Source organism: Borostomias antarcticus (assembly GCF_949987555.1).
Source record: "Borostomias antarcticus genome assembly, chromosome: 8".
Taxonomy (NCBI): Eukaryota; Metazoa; Chordata; class Actinopteri; order Stomiiformes; family Stomiidae; genus Borostomias; species Borostomias antarcticus.
This window is the reverse complement of record NC_140241.1, coordinates 22,537,085-22,563,466: the sequence shown is the minus strand read 5'-3', so window position 1 is coordinate 22,563,466 and position 26,382 is coordinate 22,537,085. Positions and strand designations below refer to the sequence as shown.

The following is a 26,382-nucleotide window of genomic DNA, read 5'->3' as shown; positions in this document are numbered from 1 at the left end:
CACACAGTGCTGCCAAAGCTCAGCTTCGCATTAACAATTAAAAGAGGATGAGCAATCTGATCTCTAATAGGCGTGTGGTACTGTGCACACACACACACACGCGTGCACACACGCACTCACACACACACACACGCACGCACGCACACACACACACACACACACACACACACACACACACACACACACACACACACACACACACACACACACAGGAGGAAGGAGTGTGAAGCACTATTCTTTGAGAATGACCAAAAAACAACAGTGTGTGTTAGCCTTGTCCAAATGCACACATTACAAGCCATTCCACTCTCATAAACGAGGCACAACAGAAAACTACAGGCTACATGTGACCACTTCCCTGACCACGTCATTCATCAACATTCATCGGACCTGGTTGGCCAACCGCCACAGGGACAGAATTAAGTGTATCTCTATAGCAAATACTATCAACATTTGGAATGTTCTGATATGGAAGGTACAGAGAGGGTCAAGGGGTCGAAGGCCAAGGCCAGGTCAGGCAGACAGTTGCAGCAGAGGACCATATGTTTTGATCTGTTGAGACACAGCAGTCATCATGCATTCGGAGATCACTCTTGATCGTCTCTTGCCCTCCAGAAGACCTGTGTGTTTTCCAGCAGGGATTATATCCACCTCATAAAGCCATTCTCACTCCCCGAGTCTGCTCGTGTGATTTGGAAGTAATAGTTATGTTTGTTGAGCTGTGGTGTTCATGAAGAGCAAAGATAAATGTTACTGAGTAATGCTGAAATGTTTCGACGATAATGGTTTGGCTATGACAGACAGTAAGTGGGCTCATCTAACCGACAGTGAAACTCAAGGTGCGTTCATGTGGTAGGCTACGCTATGACTGGGTTCGCCCTGAGCCCAGAGGACAGGAAACCAGAGAAGCAGCCTCTCTGATATTGATACATTTGATATTGATACATTCAGCCTTTGTTTCAGCCATTCAGCCATTCAAACCCCCAAAAATTCAAAGCATGCTTGCTTTTCTTCTCTCTGCAGAATTTGTCTGTTCTTTCTGTATGAATTATTTATACCAAAAACCTATGTTGTAACAAAACATGAAAAGGATTAAATTCGCATCCGAAAGCAGATATTTCTATACTTATGTCTATTAGATTCATGTGCTTATTTTGAGCATAGATGGGCCGTTTTGCGCATATTTTCTTACATTCCAGGATCTCAGTGATGTCACATTCACGTTTGTAGTGATGGGAAACCCCCCATTAGCATTTTTAAGATTGAATTTACCACGCATTCAGAGCTCATCAGAGATTGGGTCCTTGTGGCTCTTTTCTCAAGTTTCAGATCAAGATGAGACCAGAAAACTAAGAACCCAACTGGGCAGATACTGTAGGACACCTACGAATTAGAAACACAAGTCTTCAACTTTTTGGTCATCAAGGCTGATTCTAACAAGCGCATGAATCAATCATCGGGAGCCGAGAGAAAGAGCTGCGCCCTGACAGGCCTTGGTCCTGACAGGCCTCAGAGCACGTGTGAGGACAGGTGTCTCATTTGGGCTTAGGGTTACCTGCAAATCCCTCTATCTGAAATGAAAGACGAGGAGAAAAAAGGTTTTGAAGACCAAAAATAGATGATAGTTGATGAGGAACACAGTGACAGGACCCAAAGCCGAGGAGGCCTGCGGTCTACTACAGTGTCTTACCTTTATTCCTTGCTGCTGGGTGGTTAGAGTCAATTTGGTTTCATCCAGCAGGAGAACTTCACAGTAAAACTCCTCCTGGGTGGCACAGAAGCAACTCATCTCTTCTTTTGTCAGGTGGATACAGCGCTGATTTAGGAGCTCAGAATGTGGACGGAGACATCTATCAGTCCAGACATGGGGACCTGAAATGATTGACAAACGTTGGGGGGGGGGGGGGGGGGGGTAGAAATCCTATTCATCTGGGTTTTTAATTAAGCACCAAAAGACAGAATTGTAGTTTAATTGTCAGTTCGTCAGAGCCTGCAAAATAGAACAGAACCTCTCTGTTAAAGGCATGACGCTCTGATTTGACAATGATGGAACTTATAACTAAAGTGATAAATGTGGGGGCCTAGTAGGCTACACACCTTATTCTTAAACCTTATGTTTGGCGGGTAGACTTTTTGCCTACAGCTCACAAAAATGTGTCCCTCCAATTCTGATCAGTTCTATGTTACTCTGTCTTCAAAATGACAGGTTACACAATATATCATCTTTACATCAATAAAACTTACTTGAAACCACAGGCCTCTTCTATGTGTCCCGCTTGTATTATGTGTCCAATACGCACATGGATTATTGTGCGCTCTTCTGTGCGTCCCCAAATCCACTGTTAATAGATGTCCAAGTGAATCAAGAATTAGCCTACGTATAAGTAGGCTAGTGCGCGTTTTTAATCCCCAGACCTTTCATGTATCCTGCAATAACATATTAAAGTTAGGCTAGACGCGTTGATTCGTTTGCTGAAAAATATAAAGAGTAAACCGCTTGCATTGCAGGACCCGTTGCTAAGGAGCGGTGCCCATCTCTCACGACAAAGCTTCGGCTCGGAGTCGGCAAAAAATGACTCCGCCTATTTGGACTTTCCACCGTGGCCATTGACTGTACGACCCTGCCGCCTGTCGGATGTGCGCGTGTATGTCGTGCACATTCCAAGTAAAAGTAGAGATGCCGGTAAAACGGGGGCTTAAGGCGTTGCCACAAGGGGTCAAAACATAAGATTTTTGAGATCTGTATTAGCCTAAAGAAATGGCATGACTGTCAGTGGACAGTGGAAACATGGAACAAGTGCATCTCAATCTATAAAATGTAAAACGAAGCTTCTGTAGAATGAGAGAGGAGCCTAAATCTAAATCCAAGATATTTGGGATGGGCGTACTTGCCTGGTTTGGGCTTGTATTGTAGTTTACTGACACCTAGTGGATACTATTATAGTTGCCAGTCTGGACCACATTGACGGCCGTGCTCAGGGGTGAGTTCAATCTGAAAACGGTGTACACCGTTTTGCTACAGTTTCCGGATTGAACGACACATTTCCTCGGTGAGGTAGGGAGGTAGATTTTCTCTCGTTTGGTTGGTGTGTCAGAGGTCAGAATCAGAATCAGCAGACTGATATATAAACCCTGCTGTATATTTTCAACTGACATGTGCAATGCTTGCATAACACACAGGGTGTTCAAGGCACCGTTTCCATTTCAAGTTTTGCAACGTTTTGTCGGGGCTGAACTCACCCAGGTCTAAAGTGTCTCTCAGCTTGTTGAGCCTGATTGGACGTTTTCTCTTCCTGATGACATGACCTGTAGGCCCTATTCATTTTGTCTATAGGCTAATAAAGGGCGAGAGGTAGGCTACTATGAATTTCTTTGATTATTGCTGTACATTTATATGTGTATCCCATAGAATCAGAATACGCATGGTGATGCAATTATTTATTTTCATCTGTAACATTTAAAACTTTGAATAAACCTGTTTGATTGCTTCAGCAGTTGTGTTTTGTCTGACACCGTGATTGTGTGTGTGTGTGTGTGTGTGTGTGTGTGTGATTATCTCAGTTGTTTAGTTAGTGACCTAGACTCACGTTTCTTTTCTATTAGACAGGATGTATGCCTAGTTAAGTATACATTTAACCTGTCTGTAAATAATTTTTATTCTTCGATTAGATTTTCTATCACCACCTATGGCCAAATATGATTGTCGCATCACCATTACATGCGCATTTGCAAACAACATTCAAGACAACATGACGAAAAGAAGAGCGCAAAAGGTGAGAAATAAAACATATATGGGAGGTGGAAACCACGGTGCTCTGTAATTTAGTTGAAGATATTTTGTCGTTTGTGATTGGTTGTGCTGCGCCACATGGGCGGGTCCGGAAACCTATTCCAATCCACGGATTGGTTGTTTCTACGTAATTACTTTGAGGTTCGTAAACCATAGGTCGGGCCGCTGTTACACCACCAAACAGCGCACAAAAAAACGGAAAGGACACACACAAAGGGAAAAGTTTAGTTTGACTCTTGAAGAGTTTCTTCGCTGCAGTGTGCTGACATGGGCTGTTTAGTAAAGTTATTCGCAAGGATTTCGTAGGGCGTTTGGTCCCTGGAATGCGTTCATGAAAGTATTTGGTGCTAGGGGGGGCGAATGTTTATAGAGGTAAGAGATTTTACCTTATGTTGGCGAGTTGGCAAGAGCTAACGTTCGCTAGCTAAGCCAAAAGCTAACCAGTGCTAGGCTCTTAGTCAAAGGCTAGTGTGTATGCTAGCTAGCTAGCTAGCTATGCTACACAGCGAAAATACTGACCTTAGGACAATGCACGCACATTAGACAGTTAATATGTGAACTCACTAACCATTATAAGCATGGACGTGGAATATGAGCTGACATGAAGTTCTCAGGTTAGCATGCTGCTAGCTAGCTAGCTAGTCGCGTTGCCAGTTCAGCCACTATCAACAAGAATGAAGCCACGACTGGTAATGAAGTTCACGTGCAGCAATAATTCATTTTCTTAACGTGATATTTAATGAAAAGGGTTTATAATTATACCCAACGTGGCTAGCTAATTGTGCGGTTAAGTTACAGTATTGTAGGTGGCTACAATACAGTTCAGTGCTTGTGCCGAGTGTTGTGGTTAACTGTGTCAGTGTACTAATCTGGCGTGTTTACTGTTTGTTTTTGCCTTCAACACATGCTTGATTCGCGTTGAGGATCCCAACTCTCCCCTAATGGTTAAATTCACCCGCCACGCCGATTCCAGTCTGCAGAATTGAGCCAAATTTGGTCTGATTGGGCCATTGGGATGACCCAGTGTTGCATGCAGCCACGGGGCTTGTGAGGCATTTAGCTTGTTGCCTGGAAATCCAATGGCATCAACAGGACATTTTCCGCTCTCACTCTTGAAGAATGTGAGAAGCTTAGCAAGCAGGATAACGGTGTGAGAGAGGACCAGCCAGGAGCCAGCCAAGAAGGGTCACTGCCAATGCCTGCCACCCTGCTCTTTCATAAAGCCCCCGCATTTGCATGAAAAAACCCAAGGCCACATTCAGAATCGCTTCTTCCTCCTCTGTTGTGTTTTATACAGGCCATCCATTCAGCCCCAGTCAGTGGGGGAGGGACAGAAGAGGAACGTTGGGGTATGATCATCACCAACAAGAAGCTCATTCAGAAATCTTTGTATTTCTAGTTTTAATCGAGTTTGGAAATATTCTTAATGGGTAACACTAGTACATTGGTGCTATCCAGTAAAAGAAGGAACAGGACTCTTGTTATTCTTGTCTAAGTAGTCTAGATCTTAGCTATTCATCACCCTCTTCAGGGGTATGGGTTAGGAAATAGGTCACTAATTAGCCTCCATCCACCAATAACTGCCTAATGTATTTGACACATGTTGCCACCATTTTTGCAAAGCTTTACTGTCCTGACAAGCATGCACACGAAGCATGTACTGAGCTGTCACATGGTTTAAAGCTATAAGTGCGGGAAATTAAACCTGCAAAGTGTATTCTAAAGATAGAAGGCTGTACTGGGCCTCAGCCTATGTGAGTGCCCTTTAGTGTACGTGAGGAAGGGCTTGCCTACTATTTTCTGCTTAGATCTGGAATATGAGATCCTCTCTTGGATGTAAACAGATGCCTGAATCCACTTCCCATTGTGTAGGTCAGGATGCTCGGTCTGTTCTACTTTGATGCCCGTCCCCAGACAGTCATGGTGAGCCTAGATTGAGTCGAGCAGGGCTTCTATTGTCATGGAGTTAGATCCCACAGGGAGATGGTTCTCTGACCATCTAGCGCCCTCACTCAGCTTTCCACTTTTAATGGATTGCATGGCGTCAACTGATTTTTGCCGCTTATTTGGCTGATTTATGCTCAATTTATGATTTAGGCTTGAATCGTCTCAATCCGACATTATAAGGCAGCCTATTCTGTTTGTTTATTATCATGAAGATCCCTGTGTTCCTTGGAGTAGGCCTAAAGGGAGGATTTAGCTCATGAAACCTTAAAAGTTTCAAAGGACACTTTTTTTCTGTTGGATCCCTCTAGCTTTGCCCGTGTTCAGGAAATGGCTTTGTACATTATGGCTTCTGTCTGTCATTTTGTTTCCAGGAAGTTATTTATTTAGCCAGTTTAAATTATTATATATTCATGACTTATCTTCTGCCTGGTTTTTCATTGGTGAATATTAGCTTAAGAGGGTAACCTAATTGTGTGTGGTTCATCATTATTGTTGATCTGGATTCTATTTGTGCTAGTCATTATTGATTCTCTAGGGTTTTGTGCTGCCATCACTGGTGCACCCCCCCCCACACACACACACACACACCCTCTCTCTCCGTCAGTGGTGTCGCGACCTTCAGGCTTTCTGACCTGTCACCCCCCCACACACACACACACACTCCCCCTAACCCCATCCCCAGTGTGCCGCGCAGCGCCCGAGGCTCCCACCAGCACCACTCCCAATAAGAGCTCTAATTGAGTCGGGGGAAGCAGCTGTGCTCAGGGCTGGAAGCTGGCCAGCCAGCGTCGGTCACTGCAGAACCACACGGAACAGGGCTGGTCCGCTCTGCCGATTGGCTCACCGCAGGGCCATGTGACCGGGGCTGGCTGGATGTGTTTTGGCGTCTCTGACACAGTCGGAGAGAGAGAGAGAGATGGGATGGAGACTGTCCTTGCTACCGAGATGGGGTAGGTTGTTCTATTTTCTCCCCCGCTGTCTACTGTCTGCTATGGACAAAAAACGTAGAGAAACGGTTTTATTCGGTGTGTTAATGGGGATTAGGGCCAGCCAGGGTGCTGCTGGGGAGAGAGGGGATAATGGTGTGTTTGTGTGAATAGCGAGGCGTAGCCACTAAGCCTTTTGTTTTGATGGTTGGTTGGTGAGAGCAGGAGAGGAGAGTGAGAGAAGGACAGGGAGGGAGTGGGGAATGTGCATGGGATCCTCCAGTCTCACTTTATCATCAGGAGCTGCAAAGGCTGCGCAAAAAAAGGCTGCATTGTGTTTGAGGAGGAGAGAGGAGGAAAAAAAGAGAAAAGGATTTTGGGAGGGAGGTGGGGGGGGGGGCGGTCATCGAAGGGGAGAAAGAGGGAGAACCTGTTCGTTGCTAATTGCTCAAAATATCAGTGCTGCTGCTGGTGTGCGCTAAGATGGTGGGGTAGAGGAGATGAGAGGAGAGGGGCAGGTCCCTACGAGGCTAGTTCGCTGGTTACCGGCCCCGCTCAGACAAAGCAGATGTGTCATGGTGGCGTTGCCGTCTTTCTGAGGATGCTGTTACTGGGGAGCCCGGGGTCGGTCGGTGGTCGTCTCCCATTGTCTGCATTGACATCGTCGTTAATCCCCGACTGAATCGTGGCGTGTAGCGCTGGGTTATTTGGGCTAAGTGTGGGGTAACGGCATTAAGTGGCTGCCTACTGTTTCTTTGTGATGTCAAGGGAAGGGCATTTGTCGCTTTGCAGCTGACTGCAGGGTTTTCTAGTCGAGCTCTGCTGAGGGGGTATACACACACACACACGCGCGAACAGAAATACACACACTGACGGACACCTCCAAATGGAGTGCACCAAGGCCAATGTCAGGCAGTGTAAATGTTAACGCCTGCCTGTTTTGCAGCGTCAAGATGGAATCCTCGTTTGGAAATGGGAGGTTAACGTGGTAGGTAGGAGGGGGTAGGCAGATTGCCTCTGAAAGGAAAACCATATTGGACGGACCAAAAGGAATCAGTCCTTTTTCCGATATTCATTTTATGCATCAACAAAGCCTTGAAGTGCATAGCAGAATTTGCAAATTTGACTGAATGCTTTGATGCAATATTCATGAGGCGGTCCTCTCTTCTTCAAACCGCCGTTGTTCTTTCTGTCATCAAACCCCCCCCCCCCCCCCCCCCCCCAGCACTCCTTAGCTTAAATCCTTTGTCGGCAAAAAATATTGACTAGACCAAGATTGATCTTCCATTTTATTCTGTTTCGGTGATCTCCAGCATTTGGTTCTTGTGTCAAAAAATGAAATGCATGTTTCAGAAGAGGCTGCTTAGAGAACTAAAACATAGCCTAATTACCATTTAGGCTACTGTTAATGCTTGGAATCCATCGTGTTGACAATATTTGCAGTTGGATCCAATTCATTTATGCAAAGCCTTAAGCCCGTACACACTGCCTCAAAATCTGCCCAGACTTGAATTATTGATGCTGAATGTTTTTTTAAAACCTGTGTGAGCATGAGTGTGAGAGTTGCTCTTAACCCATAGCAACATGCACCATTTACAGTGTTTGAATCTGTAGTATTTAGCCTACTTTTGCTGCCATTTTCATTGAATCTTGCATGCTTTAGGCTTGCAACGTTTCACTGCACTTTGTCAGTGACCTGCTTAGGCCCCAGAGCGACTGGCCCAGTCCAAGTCTTGCTTCTCTGTCATGGGGATAAATTTTAAAAAAAAACAGGCATTTTAAAAAACAGTCGCTGAGCATTTCTTGTAGTTGTGATGTATCCCAGCCTGTGTGAAATGGTAGGAGCTGTATCCTGAAATGCTGTATCATCAAATCCATTCTCTCTGAGGGGTTGTCCACTGTAATGTCACTGACCACTGATTGTATCTTAGACCTTGCCTTGTATCATCAGTCTTGTAGCTGCGTGATGTATCCTAGCCTGTGTGAAATAGTATTGATTGATGTACCTTCAATCATGTATGCAAAATTAACAATATCTGTTGAGCTATGAGCTATTTATCAGTGGCATTGCTCTCTGTAAAGCGCATTGTGTTGCCTCTGTGTATGAAATGCGCTATAGGAATAAATGGTTAATGGACTGCACTTATATAGCACTTTTATCCAAAGCGCTTTACAATGGCCTCTCATTAACCCATTCACACACACATTCACACACCAATGGTGACAGCTGCCATGCAAGGTGCTAGCCTACTCATTGGGAGCAATTTGGGGTTTGATTTGACTGGCAATATTAAAGTGTTTTTATATTAAAATGTTGTATCGTCTTATTCAGGTCAAGAGGTAGTCCAAGATGGCAGCTGCGTCTTATGATCAGCTGCTGAAGCAAGTGGAGGCGCTGAAGATGGAGAACTCCAACCTGCGACAAGAGCTCGAGGACAACTCCAACCACCTGACCAAACTGGAGACGGAGGCCTCTAATATGAAGGTTAGAAAGCACCATAGAGATAAGAGCCCAGTTCCCTCACAAACTATGTATCAGGAATATCGTGACCCTTGATCTTGGCTGTGGTTTGTTCCCTCAAAACCTTTCTTTCTTTTCCCGCCTGCTGTTTGGTGGCTTTGCAGCAACAACCCATTTTAAAAGTGTAATACTCTAAAACCTGGGTGAAAATAGTGTTTTATGTGTTTTGAGTGAACAGGCCCGAGCGTTTGCGCCCCAACGGGCCTAACATTTTCCAGCGAACCTGTACGGCTGTAGAAGACCGAAGCAGAAACCTTTTAGAAATTCATTGTCCTCAGGGTTGAGTTTGATGTCTGCTGTAGTCATGGTGTTAGTCAATGACAGGCCTGGGTGTTATGTATCCCAGGGGCTTTAAAAGGGGGATTTAATTTGACTCAGATTCTTTTCCACGGAAGGCTAGAGACTGCCGAGGACCGGCACTGGTCGGCCAATGGCATACAGAGCCAGTAAGGACAGGCAACCAATGGGAAGACGGCATAGTCATTGATGGTTATTCCAGTCATTGGTGGATTCACTGTGGTGCCTCTAGCCCGTGACTCTCTCCAGTGTTATATAAGCGAGCATCTCTTGCGTGCGTTACCCCTGAATGCTTTGTTGAAATTCAGGAGGTCTAATTTATGGGCAATAATCGTGTCGCCCCACTCTTAAATTAGACATCACGGAAGATGATGTGACAAGGGTAGAAAACGTAAAGTGAGATGTTATTTGCGAGAGACTAAAATACTCTCTCGTGTCCTCCCTCATTCATAATCCAACCTCTCCTCTCCACCCTCTCTCTCTCCCTCCCTCCCTCTCTCTCTCTCTCCCTCTCTCTCTCTCTCTCTCACCCCCCTGCAGTGACTGAAACACTGCCTTCAACCCCCCCCCTCCCATAAGAGCTGACTGTCCATTTGCTATTCTATTCTACTCTACTCTTCTCTATTCTTGGTGGGTTGGCTGTGCCGACCTGAGCCTAGTAGGTACAGTAGCAGAGGTAGAGTAGCAGGGCCCGGGCGGTACCTAATCCAATGTGACTCTTCAGGCTCGGGCCAGAGGAGATGTGATATGACTTCCGTCTCTCCCCCCCGGTCATCAGGGGGACGTTCCGGCCTTCGCCGTCTCGCTCTCTCCCGCGGCCGGGCGCCGGCGCCCGCTTGGATGACCCTCGTCCGCGGCTAGCCGCCACAGCGCAGATAGGGGCGAGAGTAGCTCTCAGGAGCGCCCTTGATATCGAATAGAAGTCTTCGGCGCGAGGGAGTCGATTCGGCGGCGCTATTAGCTCCGCGTGCGTTATTGATGCTGAGGATTCGCGAGGCGATAATGGAGAGGACTGCAGACCGGAGGAGGGAGGCGGAGGGGGTGATTTCACTACGAGCAGCCCGGCCTCAGCCATCGCTGCGGTCTGTTGAGGCGACAGCCGGTCACTCCCGGGTGCTCACATGTTCCCAGCCCCTTTCATGCGGGAGGAATGTAGGTCTGATGACCGGCAGCGCGCTGGTATGTAGCTGCTCATCTTTTATGTGCTATAAAAGTCCCAGTCTTGTCCGGTTCGGTGTGGTCTGCAGACCTGCAGGGGTGCTCACCAAGCCCGAACGCCGTCTGTGTAACAGTAACCCGCCAATGACCACCCAATCCCTTCGCCACATTTGCTAGGATGCAAACGGCGCCGGCAGTGGGTGATTTCATTAATTATTCATGAGGTAATTTACACGCTACCAGCTATATATTCCACACAACGGGGTCACCTCAGCATGGGGTGGGTGTGTGTGTGTGTGTGTGTGTGTGTCGGGGGGGCTTTTGAGGACATTTTCAGTCTTTATCTTAATCCTTCCATTTGCTTAACGTGAAAGAGAGCTTGGCTCTGTAGCGGGAGCTTCCAGCCAGCCTCTGTCTCCCACCCCCAAAGACGGGCAGCTTTTCCTGGGTTGACTCCAGTGAACCAGTCCCTCCCTGGAGGACAGTGCTACGCCATGCATGCTAATGACCAAAAAGAGCAGCCCGGAGGAGCTCCCCTCGTCCAGGGAGGAAGGTTCGGAGACGGGCGACCTCACTCCGCCATGGCCGCCAGGGCCGCTGCTTTCCTAGGCTGCTCTCCAGCTCTCTCCATCCTCCTCCCCTCAAGCAAGCGCTCATCCACTCATCCTCATCCACTCATCCTCATGGGTTTTAATAGGAGTGGGCCAGCGCAGATATGAGTGAAACCGGGGCACACGGATCACGTCAACGCTCCTCAAATACCCCCGAGAGGTTTTGGATTATCCACCGAGGGGATGGGGAGAGAATGCTACTCCTTCTGCCGCTGGTGGGGGTCTAGCTGGCTACCCACCTCCTCCTTGTCTGTGTGGGTGTGGGTCATCGGGCCGTGTGGATTCAGCCAGAGTGTTCGGGAGCAGAAACCCAACTGGTGATATTTTTGGCCGGCTTACCTCATTAGTCACCGCTTGTGGAGAGTCTTCCAGCGAGTGACTAATGGCGATGACGCGTCGGAGAGAGAGGAGCCCGTCTCTCCGGGGGGGCCTGGCGGAGAGATGCGTCGGGAGGTTTGGGAGACGCCCTCTCTCGGTCTGGCGTCCGCGCCGCTGTGCTGTCGGGCGTGTTCGTTTAGCAACGAACTGCTGTGGCTCAGATTGATAAAAATCCTGCCCACTCAGTGAATCGCGTAAGCCGGCCTGCAACGCTGCAGTCCGACAGTGAATGCCACCCTGCCTGGGAATATGGCCGCCTTTTGTGTTGCGCTGCTGCGGAAGTATTTGTTTTCTTTTCTTATCTGGCATCAACAGCGGTTAAAGAAATGAGCGTTGTATTAAATCGTCTGTACAACAAAAAAAAGAGAGCATCTGTTAAGTCAATTTGGATTGTCCCTGTGTGCTTCCTGTCCTATGAGTCGTTGGACTGCTGGTCATGGTACACTAGTCACCTCTGATTATTCAAAGCTTAGTTTCATGTTTTTTTCCCCTTATTTTTCAATGGGGTATCCTATGAGTGTAATCATAACATAGCCTGATGACATATCATAACATAATAGCCTGATGACAAAATCATTGGGTTGTCCGTAGCGATGCTGCAGCAGGGGACTGCTGGTGTCGTTATACAGGCGTTTGACTAACGGAGAAGATGACTGGCCCTCCACTGCTGGGAATCAGCCTCACATTCAGAAAGGTTATCCTCCCTCGGCGAAAGCCGTATCGATCGAGGTGGTTCACTCCCAGACGCACCCGGCCTTCTGGACCCCAGGGAAGACGGGGAGCTTTTTTTAGTCTCTCCTCTCCCTCCCTCCCCCTCTCTCTCTTCCTCTCCCTCCCCTCTCTCTCTCGACCCCCCCCTTCCTCCCATTGTATCTGATGAATGCTGCTTCCGAAGCTCCGTCCTCCGGCCATTTCCTGTCTCTCCAGAACCCTCGGAGACGCACAGCTGCGGGGGAGACGAGGGGCAGGAAAACAGGAGAGCGTCAGCGAGCGGCGCGCTTCCTCTCGGGCGAACGAGCGAGACGCCGCCACACGATCAGAGCACCGTTTTAGAATCACAGCCGGCTTTAGATGATTGTGTTTTCGTGTGCGAGCAGCGCTCTCGGAGTGGTTCCGGCGTCTCGATGGTAGGCAAGCCCGGGCCTGCTCTGGCAGCCTCCCACTTGTAACTTTCCAACCTCACAGCCAGGGGTGAGAATTAACTTTTTTGGCTCACGGTGAGTCACCTGCCAAGGGGACTGTAGATGAAAAAATCTACCGGCTATTTTTTTCAGATAGCCTTCCGAAATCTAGTAGCCAATTGGATATTTTACCTGCATTTGGCCGGTGGCAGGTGTTAATTTTCAGCCCTGCTCACTGCCTTTACATAGGCGATGGTTATGATTATCATCTGTAGGTGGAATTGACAGGTGGATGACGGGGAATGTCACTTGCTGTCGTTTCCATGGGCAGACAGTTCCGGAAGGCTCTAATGGTCTTCCTTGGGGGACCAATTTTCGGCGGCTCAGTCAGTCCCGGTGATGTGTCTGGTGCTGACAGCCCTGGGTTTCAAATAGACCGGGGGGGGGGGGGGGGTGTTTGGGGGGGGGGGTGTTTGGGGAGGGTGTAGGGGGTTCCAGTCCGGAGTGACACACACACACATACACGTGGCTTTGCCCGTCACATCATGTCTTATCAGAGGGGCTGCTTGTGGTGATGGACGACTCAGCGATGCATAATCAGAGAGGGGATCGCAAGGTCCCCGGTTCGATCCCAGCGCCAGGAGTGTGCCGAAGTGTCCCTGAGCAAGACACTGTCCCCATGAGGCGTCCCCTGCATGTCCCCTACTGTCTGCTCCCAGCTGCCCTTGGAGGAAGGACGATATGATGGGTTAAGAGCAGAGGAGAATTTAATGAGTGGACACTTCTGTGTGTGTGTGTGCGCGTGTGCGTGCGCTTCGCTATTGACACCCCATCACCATGTGCTGTGCTGTGCAACCACTATGACAATAAAAGTGCTTGTTTTTATTTGTTGTTTTCCCGGTGTTTAATATGTAGCCGTTCACAGCATTGCTGGCACTAGGAGATGATAAATGGCCTACTGCGGTTCTTAGTGTAGACATGTTTTAGGGTTTAAAGTGTTGCACTTAAAACACACAGGCGGTCTAAGCTGTTAAAAAGTTGTCGGGCAAAGTTCTGGTCTGAATTTACATAAGAGTGAAATCCCCTGATTCTCAGTGTTCTCAGAATCCTCTTTTCAGACTCCGAAATGAGGGATTTTAGGCCGGTTGAAAAGCTATGGATGTGGGAACGTGATGTGTGTGTGGTCTCTTGTTAAGAGTAGACTAGTATTCCACGCGTTAACGTCCCTAATCTGCCGCCTCCCGCGCCCGGCCTCCCACGCCGTGACGCCGTGCTCGTCGTTCCCCCTGCTGGTCACTGCGTGGTTCACGCGTCATGTGATGGTGTTTTTTTTCTCCTACATCTCAAGGACACGCGCTTTGTTTTTGCTCTCCGGTTCGACAAAAGCAGAAAGCACTCCCTTCCCCTCCTGCTCCGGTCCACTCTACCCTCAACCCCTTTCAGCCTGGCAAACAAACACACACACACACGCACACACACACACACACACACACACACACACACACACACACCCTGAGGGCCCTCATGGGAATCAAGATCAGATGAAATGCAAGCCTCGTGAAAATGAGACAGCCTCGGCCAAGGGGGCTCCGACCCTGCAGATGGGTACTTCCAAAGGCATTGATTTCCTTTACGGGCAGGATTGGATGACCCTTTTAAAAACCACTCTGAGTGTGTGTGCATGTGTATTGAGGACGCACAGGCCCTACGCAGGTCACAGGGTCGTCTCCTGGTATACCAACCAATCAGTCGGCACCAAAACGGCTGTGTCACGTTAGGTTATTTTTTTTACCTGTGTGATGATGGAAGCAGAATGCTGAGACTGGGCTCAGTGGACACAGGTGATGCATGATGACATCACGGACCAACAGCTTGTGGTTATTCAAGGGCTTTGCTTTAGGCTCGTTTTTTGGTTTGGTTTTCTGACCCGAGTTGAGAATGAGCTATTTTTTATTTTTTTATTTTTTTTTAACCATATTTCATTACGGTGTTAGAGTCTAGGCCTAGAGGGTTTATTGACAATCGGTTTTTCCCCTCTCTTTTTGGATGTGACTTAGTGATCTTTTATTGATAGCCTGCCCTGGAGCTCTTTCACATGTTGGCAACAACATGTTTACCTCCCCCCCACCCCCCCCATACTGAATGCTGTGGTTCTCTGCGAGCGGAACCGTGACTCAGAATAGAACGAGGGGCTCTTCATCATATGATCCCAGGCTGATGATAATGAGGCCGTTGTTCGGAGTGTCTCCGTGTCACGCGCACACACACACTGACACTGTTCCCCCACGGGCACATCATCACCCTAGGTCCACTCTGAATCACACCAGAACTATTTGTGCGGGCGAGTTTGCGTTTTTGAGTTTGCGTCGTTAGTCTCCAAACTAATCCATCGTTCCTCCTCCCGGTTCCCCCCCGTCTGTCCTCGTTGCTCGGCCGGGGGAGAGGTCAAGAGGTGAGAGGTCAGGGGACTGGGTGCGTGCGTCGGTTCCGTAGGAGTAACCTCCGGGTTTAACGTGAAGCAGCTGGCTGGCCCTGACTCTCTTCTGTGACCCGGAGTGGAAGGAAACCCCTGCTTCCTGAGAGGGGAGTCGTACTCGCTGTTGGACGCGGAGCTGGCGCCCTGCCCCTCACACACACACACACACACACTCTGAACCGGTCTGCGTGTCCGCTATGGAACCACTGTGCACTGTGGGGTGGAATCCTCCTGAGCTATGGACATCTCAAGTAGCGACCCCCCCCTCCAGTCATATGGTACGATCCTTGAGCGCCGTTTCGACTGTGGACGCGTTCTCCGCGTTCTCCTCGGGGGGACTATGACGCTCCACCTCTCCATCTTTGAACGTTGTAGGTTAATCGTGGTAAGTCTTGTGGGGACGCGAGGAATTTTGTGTTCCATTTCAGGCAAATAGGGGTTTCTGTTAAAGTGATTCTTGCAGTTGAGCAAACTAATTAGGGACAGGGCATGCACTTAAACACTTACGACGAACAAGGTTTTCCTATGAATACCATTTTCAACATTGGTATTCAATTGTGTTAGTGAATTGTTATTTTATTTTTTATTTTTAAGTTGAGCAACGGAGTACATTCTTAAGAAAGCTTTAATTTATTTAATATAAAGCGGCAAACAATGTCTAGGCTGTTGTTCGTGGGTTTGAGAAAAGAGTAGCCTATAGCCTGTCCTCTTAGCACATAACCCACAGTCCATTACGACAGTAGTCCTTGTTTGAGAGAATAGCAGGTCATCTGTCAGCCTTCCTGAACACAGCAGTCAGAGCAGCATCAATCCGTCAGAGCTCACTGTCAAAACATAGCAACCATTCATCTGGAATGACTTGGGCACCAAGATATCCTCTGGCGATATGTGCTAGCTCTGTGGCGCTGTAAATTAGCTTGGCTGTAACATAAGACTATTCTTAGCATCTGTAAAGCCATCAAGTACCTTCTGTTTCGGATGCGTGTCTGTTTATGCTCTGTGATCATTGATAGTCCATCAAAAAAAGGAGGAAACACCCATTCACTGGGTTTACTAGCATGAGAGGAAACCATTTATTCGAGCTAGCTAGCGCCTCTGGGGTAGTAGGCTATTTTTACGTTTGAGTTCCGTGGTGGTATCAGCAGAAAGCTACCTCTCCGATGATGGGAGCGCATCAGCGAGTGCTTTTATATAAAGACCCACTATTAAAGCTGCAGTAACTTATGCGCTGTTTCTACATGCTAGCATTAAGGGAAAATTCTGTCTACGGGGTTAATTCAGTCTGCTTCACTGGGGTGGGTGCCTGTTAATTGACAAAAATTACATTTTAGTTATGGCATCACAAGATACAGAGGGAAATAAAAGCTATAAAGGAAAGGTACCCATCATTCGATAAACCTACTGTAGAGTTACACAATGAATCAGAGAAAGATAATTCACTAGCTTTGGCCCTTAGCCTAATATGTATGTTTTCTGCAGGAGTATATAATGAGTTTGGAAATTATAGAGAAACGCTTAAATAATGCATTACACTTTAACTAAACCCTTAAAGGTTTCAGTCGACTAAATCTAATGCAGATTTAGTCAACTGAAATCTTAATATTTAGTCACTAGCTAACTAACTAGGCTAAAACAATTAAGATAACTAAAATATGAATAAAACTAAATCAAAATTAGCTGTAAAAATGATCACCGGGGCCGTAAGAGAAGACCCCTTGTTGCTGATTGGATCTCTGCACGCTTGCACGCTTTGCACCAAATGTGACCACACCTCTATGGGAGGAGGCACCCTCAGCTCCAAATTAATATATATTTTTTTTAAATATGATTTTTCTATTTTTTAAATGGTCTGGTGTTGACCCGACCTGATAATGATTATAATTGCTGTAGCAGAGCCAAACAGCGGTCAAAGACACGGTTTTCACCGAGGAGTTCAATCACTTATCCCTCTCTCTGTCCATCTGCCTCTCCCCCTCCACGCTCTCTCTCTCTCTCTCTCTCTCTACCTCAGCCCCCCCCCTCTCTCCCCACGCCACACAGCCCCAGTGAGACATGAAACGGGCGAGATTAAAGAATTAGAAGGAGCCCGTCTCCTGTCTGTAGGATCTCAGGGCTGTTTGTGCGTCTGAAAGAAAAGCTATTTGATGACACTTCAAAGACAGGGAAGGAGGTAGATGTCCTCCTCCCCTCCCTCCCTCCTGCTTTCTCCCTCCCCCTCCCCCCCCCCCTCTCCTTTCCATCTTGTCTTTCATGTAGAAACTAACAGCCTTATCTATCTGCTGGATTGGCTGGGGCTGGTTCAAAATGGATTCACTAGGGGAGTTTGGCTCTAGATCGTCTAGTTGTTAAACCTGAAATGTGATTAATCAATGATCATCAATGCCCAGGGGGAACCATTCTTGTTTCTAGAATGTGTATGGGGTCATATATTGTGGTGGTACCTAGGGTTGGGCCGATGGACGATATCATCGTCCATCGCCAATGGTTGATAGAAAAATACGATGGTTGAGAACCATCGTCACATCGGCGCTTTTTAAACACTTGAGCTGTGAAAATGGAACAGTTGGGTATTATATATGTGTAGGCCTACGTTAATGGAACAGTTGGGTATTATATATGTGTAGGCCTACATTAATGAAGACCATTTAATACGTTTCCCACAGTTATTGTGTCCTTCGTGAAGAATTTGGACAGCAAACTGAGCGAGAGGCATATGGTGCGAGTCGACGCCTATACCGGAGTTATTTCTGCTTCTTTAAACATTGTAAATAATTAGATTAACTAATTTGAGTCGTAATCTACTAATTCTAGGCCTATGTGTCATAAAATGTAACATTAGAATGTATCTATAGCTTAACAAACATCTCAATTTGATGTAGTTCAACAGCCCGTGCGCTCATGGAACATTTTACGCACGGACACGGAGTGAACGTTTGTTTTGCTGTATAAATTCTAATCTGTTAAATTATGACACATAAACAATGTAGTGGAAGGGCATAGGCAAACATTTGCAACTTCTTCCCTCAGTCATTTATGATACAAGACTAGGCCTATAACTAGGCCTATGACTAGGCCTATAATAGTAGGGTCTTCGGACTCGACTTGATAAACGATTTCATCAAACTTAGCCTGCCATGATCAGCCACATGCAACATAAATATTACCTGTTAAAACAATAATATAGCATTAGCCTATTTTTTTGCAATTTAATTCTTACCTTTTCGCCACATTGAGGCATACAACGCTTTTCATTAATGAGTCCAGTTCAAGGTTCTAAGCGAACCAACTATCAATAAATGACACACTAGGCCTACTGTAGAACAGAAAATATTTTGTTTCGTTGCTATTATAACACGTACATGCAGGCAAGCTAAATGCTCATTTCTGGGCAGAATAACAACCTAGAAAGAGCCAATCAGAACCTAGACTCGCCAACGGGACCTGAAATGTAGATACCAAAGTTAATATGCATGTAGAAATGTAGATACCCGGTTAAATAATAATTTCGTTTCGTACTTACTTGCCTACTTTAATCAAAAGACCACAATAAAATAAAATGTAAATTCGGCTTTATTTAAATGTGTGGCTTCTGGGCCATTATGCATAAAATAAACAACTCACAAAATTTGATAGGGCCCGTGTTTATCAACCGCATATTTGGTTGAATAATAAAGAAATAATAATAAAGAAATTGTAAATAATTGTTATTTACATATTTTTTTAAAAATACCACAAATGGCATAAAAAAATGGCAAACAAAAACTCCACAATCTGACTCTATACTCTTACCCCAGGGTTTAGGCCTACTCTTTCTATTCTAGATTCCTGGCTAAGAAAACCAGCATGTTCACTTGATCAGGCTTTAGTAGGGAGTGGAGAGGAGTGACAACACTACCTGCGGTGCTGAACACGCGCTCTGATGGTGTGCTGGTTGCGCATATGGAGAGGTATTTACGCGCAATACTAGCCATAAAAGTAAACCTCGTTTGGTTATCTTTCCATCATCTGAGTGGATCGTCATCTCCGTCAATTGTCTCTTCCAGCAAGTAGGCTGTGATCTCTACCTCTGCGATTTCAGCAGCAGTGCGCGTAGCTGGTTTGTTTTTTTCCCCTAGAAGACTGCCCAGCGAGCTTCTGCTCTTCTTAGGAGCAGCAGCGCTGGACTGATCTTCCTGCGTGGTGGGACTGACTGTTGGGCGCTCTGCGCGGCTCGTTGTTGCTACCATCTCTGCAACCAGCTCGGTCTTGACGTGGTTCAGCTCGGGTGGCTGCATGTGTTCCCCTCGGTATCTTGGATCAAGCAGTGCTGATTTGTGCAAGATAGCCATGGTGGCGTCAATATCATATTTGTTCGAAAAAAAAGTAAAACATGTTTTATAGGCGTATTACGTATCCCGGGTAGGCTATTGTAGACTTGCATTTTCTCTCTAAATTAAATATAAGTTATTTCATATAAAGTGACTGCGTCATGTAGCCAGTTAATGTGAAGCCTGATTCTACAATAGCCTACCCGGGATACGTAATAGGCCTATAAAACATGTTTTACTTTTTTTTTTTTTACTTTTTTTTAAATTATTATTATTATTTCCATAAAATGACGATATCATCGTCCATCGCGATGTTTGGATGGCCACATCGTGATGTCATATTTCAGCACACATCGCCCAACCCTAGTGGTACCTCAATCGTCTGCTCATATTGTGTGTGTGCATCTGTGTGTGTGTGTGCTTGTGTTATTCTAACACTGACCTTGACGGATTGTCTGTCCTGTCTTATAGGAGGTGCTCAAACAGCTACAAGGAAACATTGAAGAAGACCCTGTTGAATCTCCTGGACAGATCGAGCTCCTGGAAAGGCTGAAAGGTACGGTAGTTTCTCCTGGGACATTTGCAGCAATTTGTCATTCAGGAAGACATGGGATTCACAGATGTACGTCGTTCTCTGCTGCCCAGTGAAACTCCACATAAACTCTGTCACTCCTCATTAGAGATGTAACGGTGTGAACATTTCATATCATGATTATAGGGACCAAAATTATCACGGTTATCAGTATTATCGCGGTATTGTAAAATGTGCTGAAAAAATGCTAAAACTACAGATACACACGCTGAAATTGTATATTTTAATACGTTTTATAAACCACAAATAAAATTAGCAGCACTATACACTTTTTTGCATTAACATTAAAATAATGCGTCTGAGACTGTTGCTAGCTTTGGCTGATGCTGGACAGTATTTCCAGTGAGTTTTTCAAAAGCGGGGCAATCAAGCACGGTTTTAATGATACAATTATCACGCTAAATGTAATCAAATTCAATCACGGTTTATCATTATACCGGTTATCGTTACATCCCTACTCCTCTTCTCTTTGGTGCGTCCCCCCCAGAGATGAGCATGGACCCCAACAGTTTCCCCGGCGTGAAGCTGAGGCAGAAGCCATCGATGCAGGGCTCGGGATCTGGCTCGGGCTCCGGCAGGTCGGAGGACAGCAGCCCCAGCCCCAGCCCCGTGGGCTCCTTCCCCAGGAGAGGGGTGGCCAACGGGGGCCGCGAGAGCGCAGGGTACCTGGAGGAGCTGGAGAAAGAGAGGTGAGAGGTCAGAGGTCAGCTGGAGAAAGAGACGGGAGAAGGTGGCGGCTTCATCCTCAGCAGGACGGATCCGCATCAATCTGTATTCGCCGTTCACTGAGATCATATTCTAATAGTATGTATTTATTATGTAGTCTGTTGATGCTGTCTGGGTGTCTGCGTCCCCTTTAGATGGTATTATGAATTTATCTTGGAGTGGCAGGAAGGCTTCCAGTTACATTTTTACTCATTTGTCCAGAGCAACGTACACTAAGCTAAGCTACCATCTAACACTCCTGTCTAGTAGGATTTCACAATCTGCATACTGTGGTCAATCTAATGTGTCACCCATCAAGGTATGCAATCATTGAGTTACTGTTAACTAGAGCTGTGTATTGGCAAGAATCAGACGATATGATACGTATCCCAATACAGGGGTGACGATACAATATTTTGGGATACTATAATCAAGGCAATATATTGCGATTTTCCCCCCCCCAAAACAATCTAGGCCTACTACTTTTAGAAAAACCCATAGCATAAAGACAGAATGTGATGCATTAAACAAATACCGTTTATTTTATATGGACATATATACAGGGCTTCAGAGAATCGCTACAATATTGCGTCATGAAATATCGCGATAAGTGTATCGATATTTTCTTACACCCCTACTGTTTACTTCCTTGTTCGTGTTGACGGCGCCTGGCCTCTGATTGGCTCAGTGTTCTGTTTCTCCGGTTTCTGATTGGCTGCGTCTGTCTCTGGCAGGTCTCTGCTAATGGCTGAACTGGAGAAGGAGGAGAAGGAGAAGGACTGGTACTATGCGCAGCTGCAGAACCTCACCAAGAGGATCGACAGCCTGCCGCTGACCGAGAACGTGAGTGTGTTGGCGTATTTCATGTATTTTTGGTGAGGTATATTGGCGAGGTATATTGTGTGAATTTCGCTACTTGAGTGTTACACTCGTGCCTGTCTCTGTCTCTCGGTCTCCTGTTACAGTTATCCTTCTTGACTGACACGTGTGTGTGTGTGTGTACGTGTGTACGTGTGTACGTGTGTACGTGTGTGTGTGTACGTGTGTGTGTGTACGTGTGTGTTTTCCCTGTAGTTCTCCCTGCAGACAGATATGACCCGTAGACAGCTAGAGTACGAGGCGCGGCAAATTCGGGCAGCCATGGAGGAGCAGCTCGGCACCTGCCAGGACATGGAGAAGAGAGCCCAGGTGAGGGGAATGAGGGAGGGGGGGGGCAGAGAGCAGTGGGTGGACAGAGAGCAGTGGGGAGGGAGGGGAGGTGGGACAGAGAGCAGTGGGGGGAGGGGGGGGGGGGGGTGGTCAGCGAGCAGTGGGGGGAGGGGGGGGGGTGCAGAGAGCAGTGTGGTGGGGGGGAGAACAGTAGCACAGGTGAGAGGAACGGCAGATGTGTTGTGTTTCTGTCGCAGTGCAGTAAGTGTTAATGTATTGCTTGCATAACAGGAAGTATCTCCATTAAATAAGTGATGATGTGATGATGGGTACAGACAACAGGGTAACTAAGGACAGGAAGTGAAAGAAAAGCAGGTAGTGAACTGACTGGAACATTAAAAGCTGCACAGTCATTTAGGAGTGCTGTAGCTGGTTGATATAGTTTGGCATGTTTTCAGGAAATAAAAAAATAATCCTGATAAAGTAAGTATTAGTAAAAGTATTACTGATAAAGTAAGCACACAACAGGTTTCTGGACCACTAAAATGCTGAGTAACGTGAGATCCAAAACATTTAGGGAGTTAGCGGTCAGATCAGGTGGGCAGAGGTAGTGTGTGGGCGGCAGTAAGAACATGAGCTGAGTAGAGTCACTGCTAAAAGCATTATGTCTCCATTCCACAGGAGGAAAGGTTTTACAGAGGTGCGTCAGCGCGATAGCCGACTAGTCCCGTTGTGTGATTGGTTGAATGTCGTGTTCGCAGGTGCGAGTGACGAGGATCCAGCAGATTGAGAAGGACATGCTGAGGGTCCGGCAGCAGTTACAGTCTCAGCCGGCTGAACCTGAGGTTTGTGCTGTCCAACCCCTGGACGTACTGTTATATTCATGTATTTATGTATAGACTCTAGACTCCGGGTGCGGCACCTGATGGGGTAAGAAAAAAAAAAATCTGCCAGCAAGTCAAACTCTTTAAATGTCCAAATTAACTTTGGGACCTTGTTGTTCGGTGGTGGGGATTATTATTAAATATCTTGACTGTTCTTCCTTTGGGAGCCTTGAGAAATAGCTGCTTCTCATTTTTAACATTAGCTAGCTACCGCCGCTAACGTCGGCTAACTTGACAGCGTTACTGGATGTTGAGATGGACCGAGGTGGTGTTATTATTTTGAATATGAACATTCCGTGAGCTGGTTAACTGGCGGAGTCTTTTCCTTTGTGAGCCGGAGGCCCGTGGCTCCATTTGAAAACCCTTATAAAGGTCTCTCGTTCCTCGCTCTCTGAGAAGTCACTGCCGAGTTGATATGTAACAGCTGTGTAAAGGAGCACCTGCTTTAACCTGTTAAAACTCGCTCGATCAGAGAATGAAGACGTAAAAAAAGTGTGTATTCAAAGACGCTCTCAGTTTACAGCCTCTGACTTGAACCTGTAGTTTTTCTATTGCCTCTTACATTTCGGAAAGCCACCTGGCCCCTCCATGTCACGCGTTGTGTTCTCCGGCTGTCTTTGGCATCGCTCTCTGTGTATCTCTCCTCTTAATTCCCAGATGGATCTCTCCAGCTGTTCCGTGGTCAGAGGTCATTGGCTTTTATAGTCATGTAAAGACCCCTAAAGCCGCTTATCCTTTCTCCCATGTCAGAAACCCGTTCCATTTCGACGATAGCCGTTTAATCCTCGTCCTGTCGGCCGTGCGCGTTCCCGCCGGCGCGCGAACCCCTCGCCACACGTCTCTGGGATGGCGCTGATCTGCGGGCGTCTCCGGAGCGTCTTGCGGGCCGTGCGTCAGCGCTCTGAACAGAACGCGCCGTCCTCGCCCGGTGCTCAGCCGCCAGTGCGGCACCTGTCCCAACAACAACAACAACAACAATAACGAGCGGCATTTCAGGAGGACTACCGCTGCTACTGTACAATACCTCCGACCGCGGAATGTTCCGTTCATCACTCCTTCACCGCGGTTGACTGAGGGAAACCAGCCAACAAAGCTGGCTGGCTAGGTCGGTTGGTAAAGCGTGAGACTTCTTTTCCCAGGGTTCCATCTTCGCGTCCCACACCGCGTGCATCGAAGCATTTTCACTGTACACGGCACCTGTGTCTTTTACCTACGACAAACGTCCTTGGATATATATAGACCCTCCGCTCGGGTCCCCCTCATCCGGCCGAATATTACCAAGTGCCCTAATTTGCCTCCCGGTTTTAATGAGTGATCGAGCGAGGTGGACATGTTGGATGGCAGCTCCATTATCAGATGACCCAGTCACTGAGCGTGTGCAGCCAGCGGTGACCGGGCCTTCTGTTGGCCGGTTGGACGTTCAAACGAGAAGCCGGGAGGCCTGGCTGTCGCTCGCGTGTCCGGCTGCGAGGTTCGGTGCGCTCTGGCGTGCCTCCATGCCGCTCGGACACTCCGTCCGAGCCCTTTCTCTCACGCGTGCATGTCTACGTACGGGGAAACTCTCTTAGTGTGTTGCCCCCATGTGTGTTTACAAGTCTGACTAACTTGTGTGTTTGTTTCTTAGTGTGTGTTTGTATACAGTCTCTCCCACTGCTGGTGTGTTGGCGCGCTCGAGTGTGTGTGTGTGTGTGTGTGTGTGTGTGTGTGTGTGTGTGTGTGTGTGTGTGTGTGTGTGTGTGTGTGTGTGTGTGTGTGTGTTCTCCTCGTGTTGGAAATCGGGCACGTTTAATTTCCCTCCCCCTCTTTGACTGTAATCCTGTAGGCAGAGTGGAAGCTTATGTAGGTCATGGAGGAACAGTGAAGCATGAGGGTTCTGCTGCTGCTCCAGCCTATAGTGACTAAAGCTCTCTCACTTACTTACTCTTACTCTCCCTGGTCTCAGCTACTCTCTCTCCCTCTCCCTCTCTCTCTCTGTTTTACTCTCCCTGGTCTCAGCTACTCTCTCTTCCTCTCTCTCTCCCTCTCTCTCTCTCTCTCTCTCTCTCCCTCTCTCTCTCTCTCTCTCTCTCACTCTCTATCTCTCTCTCTCTCTTCCTCTCTGTCTCCCTCTCTCTCTCCCTCTCTCTCTCTCTCTCTCTCTCACTCTCTGTCTGTCTTACTCTCCCTGGTCTCAGCTACTCTCTCTCCCTCTCTCTCTGTGTCTCTCTCTCTCTCTGTCTCTCTCACTGTCTTACTCTCCCTGGTCTCAGCTACTCCCTCTCCCTCCCTCTCTCTCTCTATCTCTCTCTCTCTCTCCCTGGTCTCAGCTACTCTCTCTCCCTCTCTCTCTGTGTGTCTCTCTCTCTCTCTCTCTCTGTCTCTCTCACTGTCTTACTCTCCCTGGTCTCAGCTACTCCCTCTCCCTCCCTCTCTATCTCTCTCTCTCTCTCTGTCTTACTCTCCCTGATCTGTTACTCTATCTCTCTCTCAACTCTATCTCTTGCAGTTCCTCTCTGTGAACTGATTCTGTCTCTTCGTCCCTCGTTCTTCCAGGCGACCGGTTCTGCGTCCTCCCCGCCAGACTACTCTAAACCTCATACTGTATTCATGCATCGCTCGCTCCTCTCTTCTCCTCTGGAGAGGTCTGACCTGTTCCCTTGTTCCCCCCAGTGTAAACACGAGGCAGCCGTCCAGAGCGAGGGGGCCCAGGCGGCCGGGGACGGTGGCGTGACCAGCGCCGGCTGTGCCCAGGTAAGACTGGGCCGCTCACACCAGCAGCACCGCTGCACTAAAGACACGTCTCTCTCAGGGTCTGAGCTCATTCCCTAATGGTCCGGTTCATTCCGCCGTCTCCGCTAACGTCTCTCCCCGGGAGACCGGGAGATCAGCGAGGCGTCTTTCGCCACGCTTAGATGCCGTATGTCAACTTGCTTTTATCTCCCCCGCCAGGGTTGAGGTCTTAAAGCGTTAATGGTTGGATTTGTATTTTTAATTGCTTTTTAAATGTGGTCTGACTTCTCTCTGCGTTCGCCGGATGAGTCAGAGTAGAGGGGAAGGATCATGTAGCCATGATGCTGATGCATAATATATATAATATAATAATAACTACATATCTTCATATAGACATATAACTTAAAGCAATACATAGCGTTTTCTCGTAACTGCGCCCCCACAGGCTCTGCAAGTAAGTGCACTGTCATAACGTTATCAGATTGTCTTTTTCTTTTTCTGGCTTCCCCCGTGATGTTTCGCTTCGGTTTTCTCACCTCCGCCATGATATCATTGAGCTAAAAAAACGCATGACATCCATAGACGCCGGAATAGTGAGCTACTACTATAGCGACTACTACAGGTGTGGCCAACCAGTCAGAGACTAAGAGCCACAAAAATTACTGTGGTACCACCCAGAGCCACACCATATAGCGTTTCGCAACCTTTTTTTCAGTCACTGCACCCTTCATAAGTAGGCTACTTAAAATCCCAAGGCACCCCAGTCTAAAATAAGAAGAAAAACGTTATTGTCCATTAAATATACATTTAA

The 26,382-nt window shown here is 47.3% G+C and overlaps 2 protein-coding genes across 3 annotated transcripts in view; one reads left to right on the top strand and one right to left on the bottom strand.

Moving 5' to 3' along the window:
• Positions 1–2,311, bottom strand: part of epb41l4a (erythrocyte membrane protein band 4.1 like 4A) — a 51,315-nt gene extending 49,004 nt beyond the window's left edge. The window contains exons 1-2 of the mRNA XM_084441840.1: positions 2,245–2,311; positions 1,691–1,872 (exon numbers count right to left, since the gene is read on the bottom strand). Coding sequence (XP_084297966.1) covers positions 1,691–1,789 — 99 coding nt within the window. The 5' untranslated portion in view covers positions 1,790–1,872; positions 2,245–2,311. The remainder of the gene's footprint in view (positions 1–1,690; positions 1,873–2,244) is intronic.
• A 6,687-nt stretch (positions 2,312–8,998) lies between these two features.
• apc (APC regulator of WNT signaling pathway) overlaps positions 8,999–26,382 on the top strand; it is a gene marked incomplete at its 5' end in the record, with an annotated part of 29,215 nt that continues 11,831 nt past the window's right edge. Inside the window, 7 exons of one of the 2 annotated variants that reach the window (XM_084442210.1) lie at positions 8,999–9,148; positions 20,004–20,088; positions 20,612–20,813; positions 21,564–21,672; positions 21,904–22,017; positions 22,740–22,823; positions 25,512–25,592. In XM_084442210.1, the coding sequence (XP_084298336.1) occupies positions 9,014–9,148; positions 20,004–20,088; positions 20,612–20,813; positions 21,564–21,672; positions 21,904–22,017; positions 22,740–22,823; positions 25,512–25,592 (810 nt within the window). Of the gene's footprint in view, positions 9,149–20,003; positions 20,094–20,574; positions 20,814–21,563; positions 21,673–21,903; positions 22,018–22,739; positions 22,824–25,511; positions 25,593–26,382 lie in introns of both variants that reach the window. The other variant, XM_084442209.1, reaches the window with a different exon arrangement.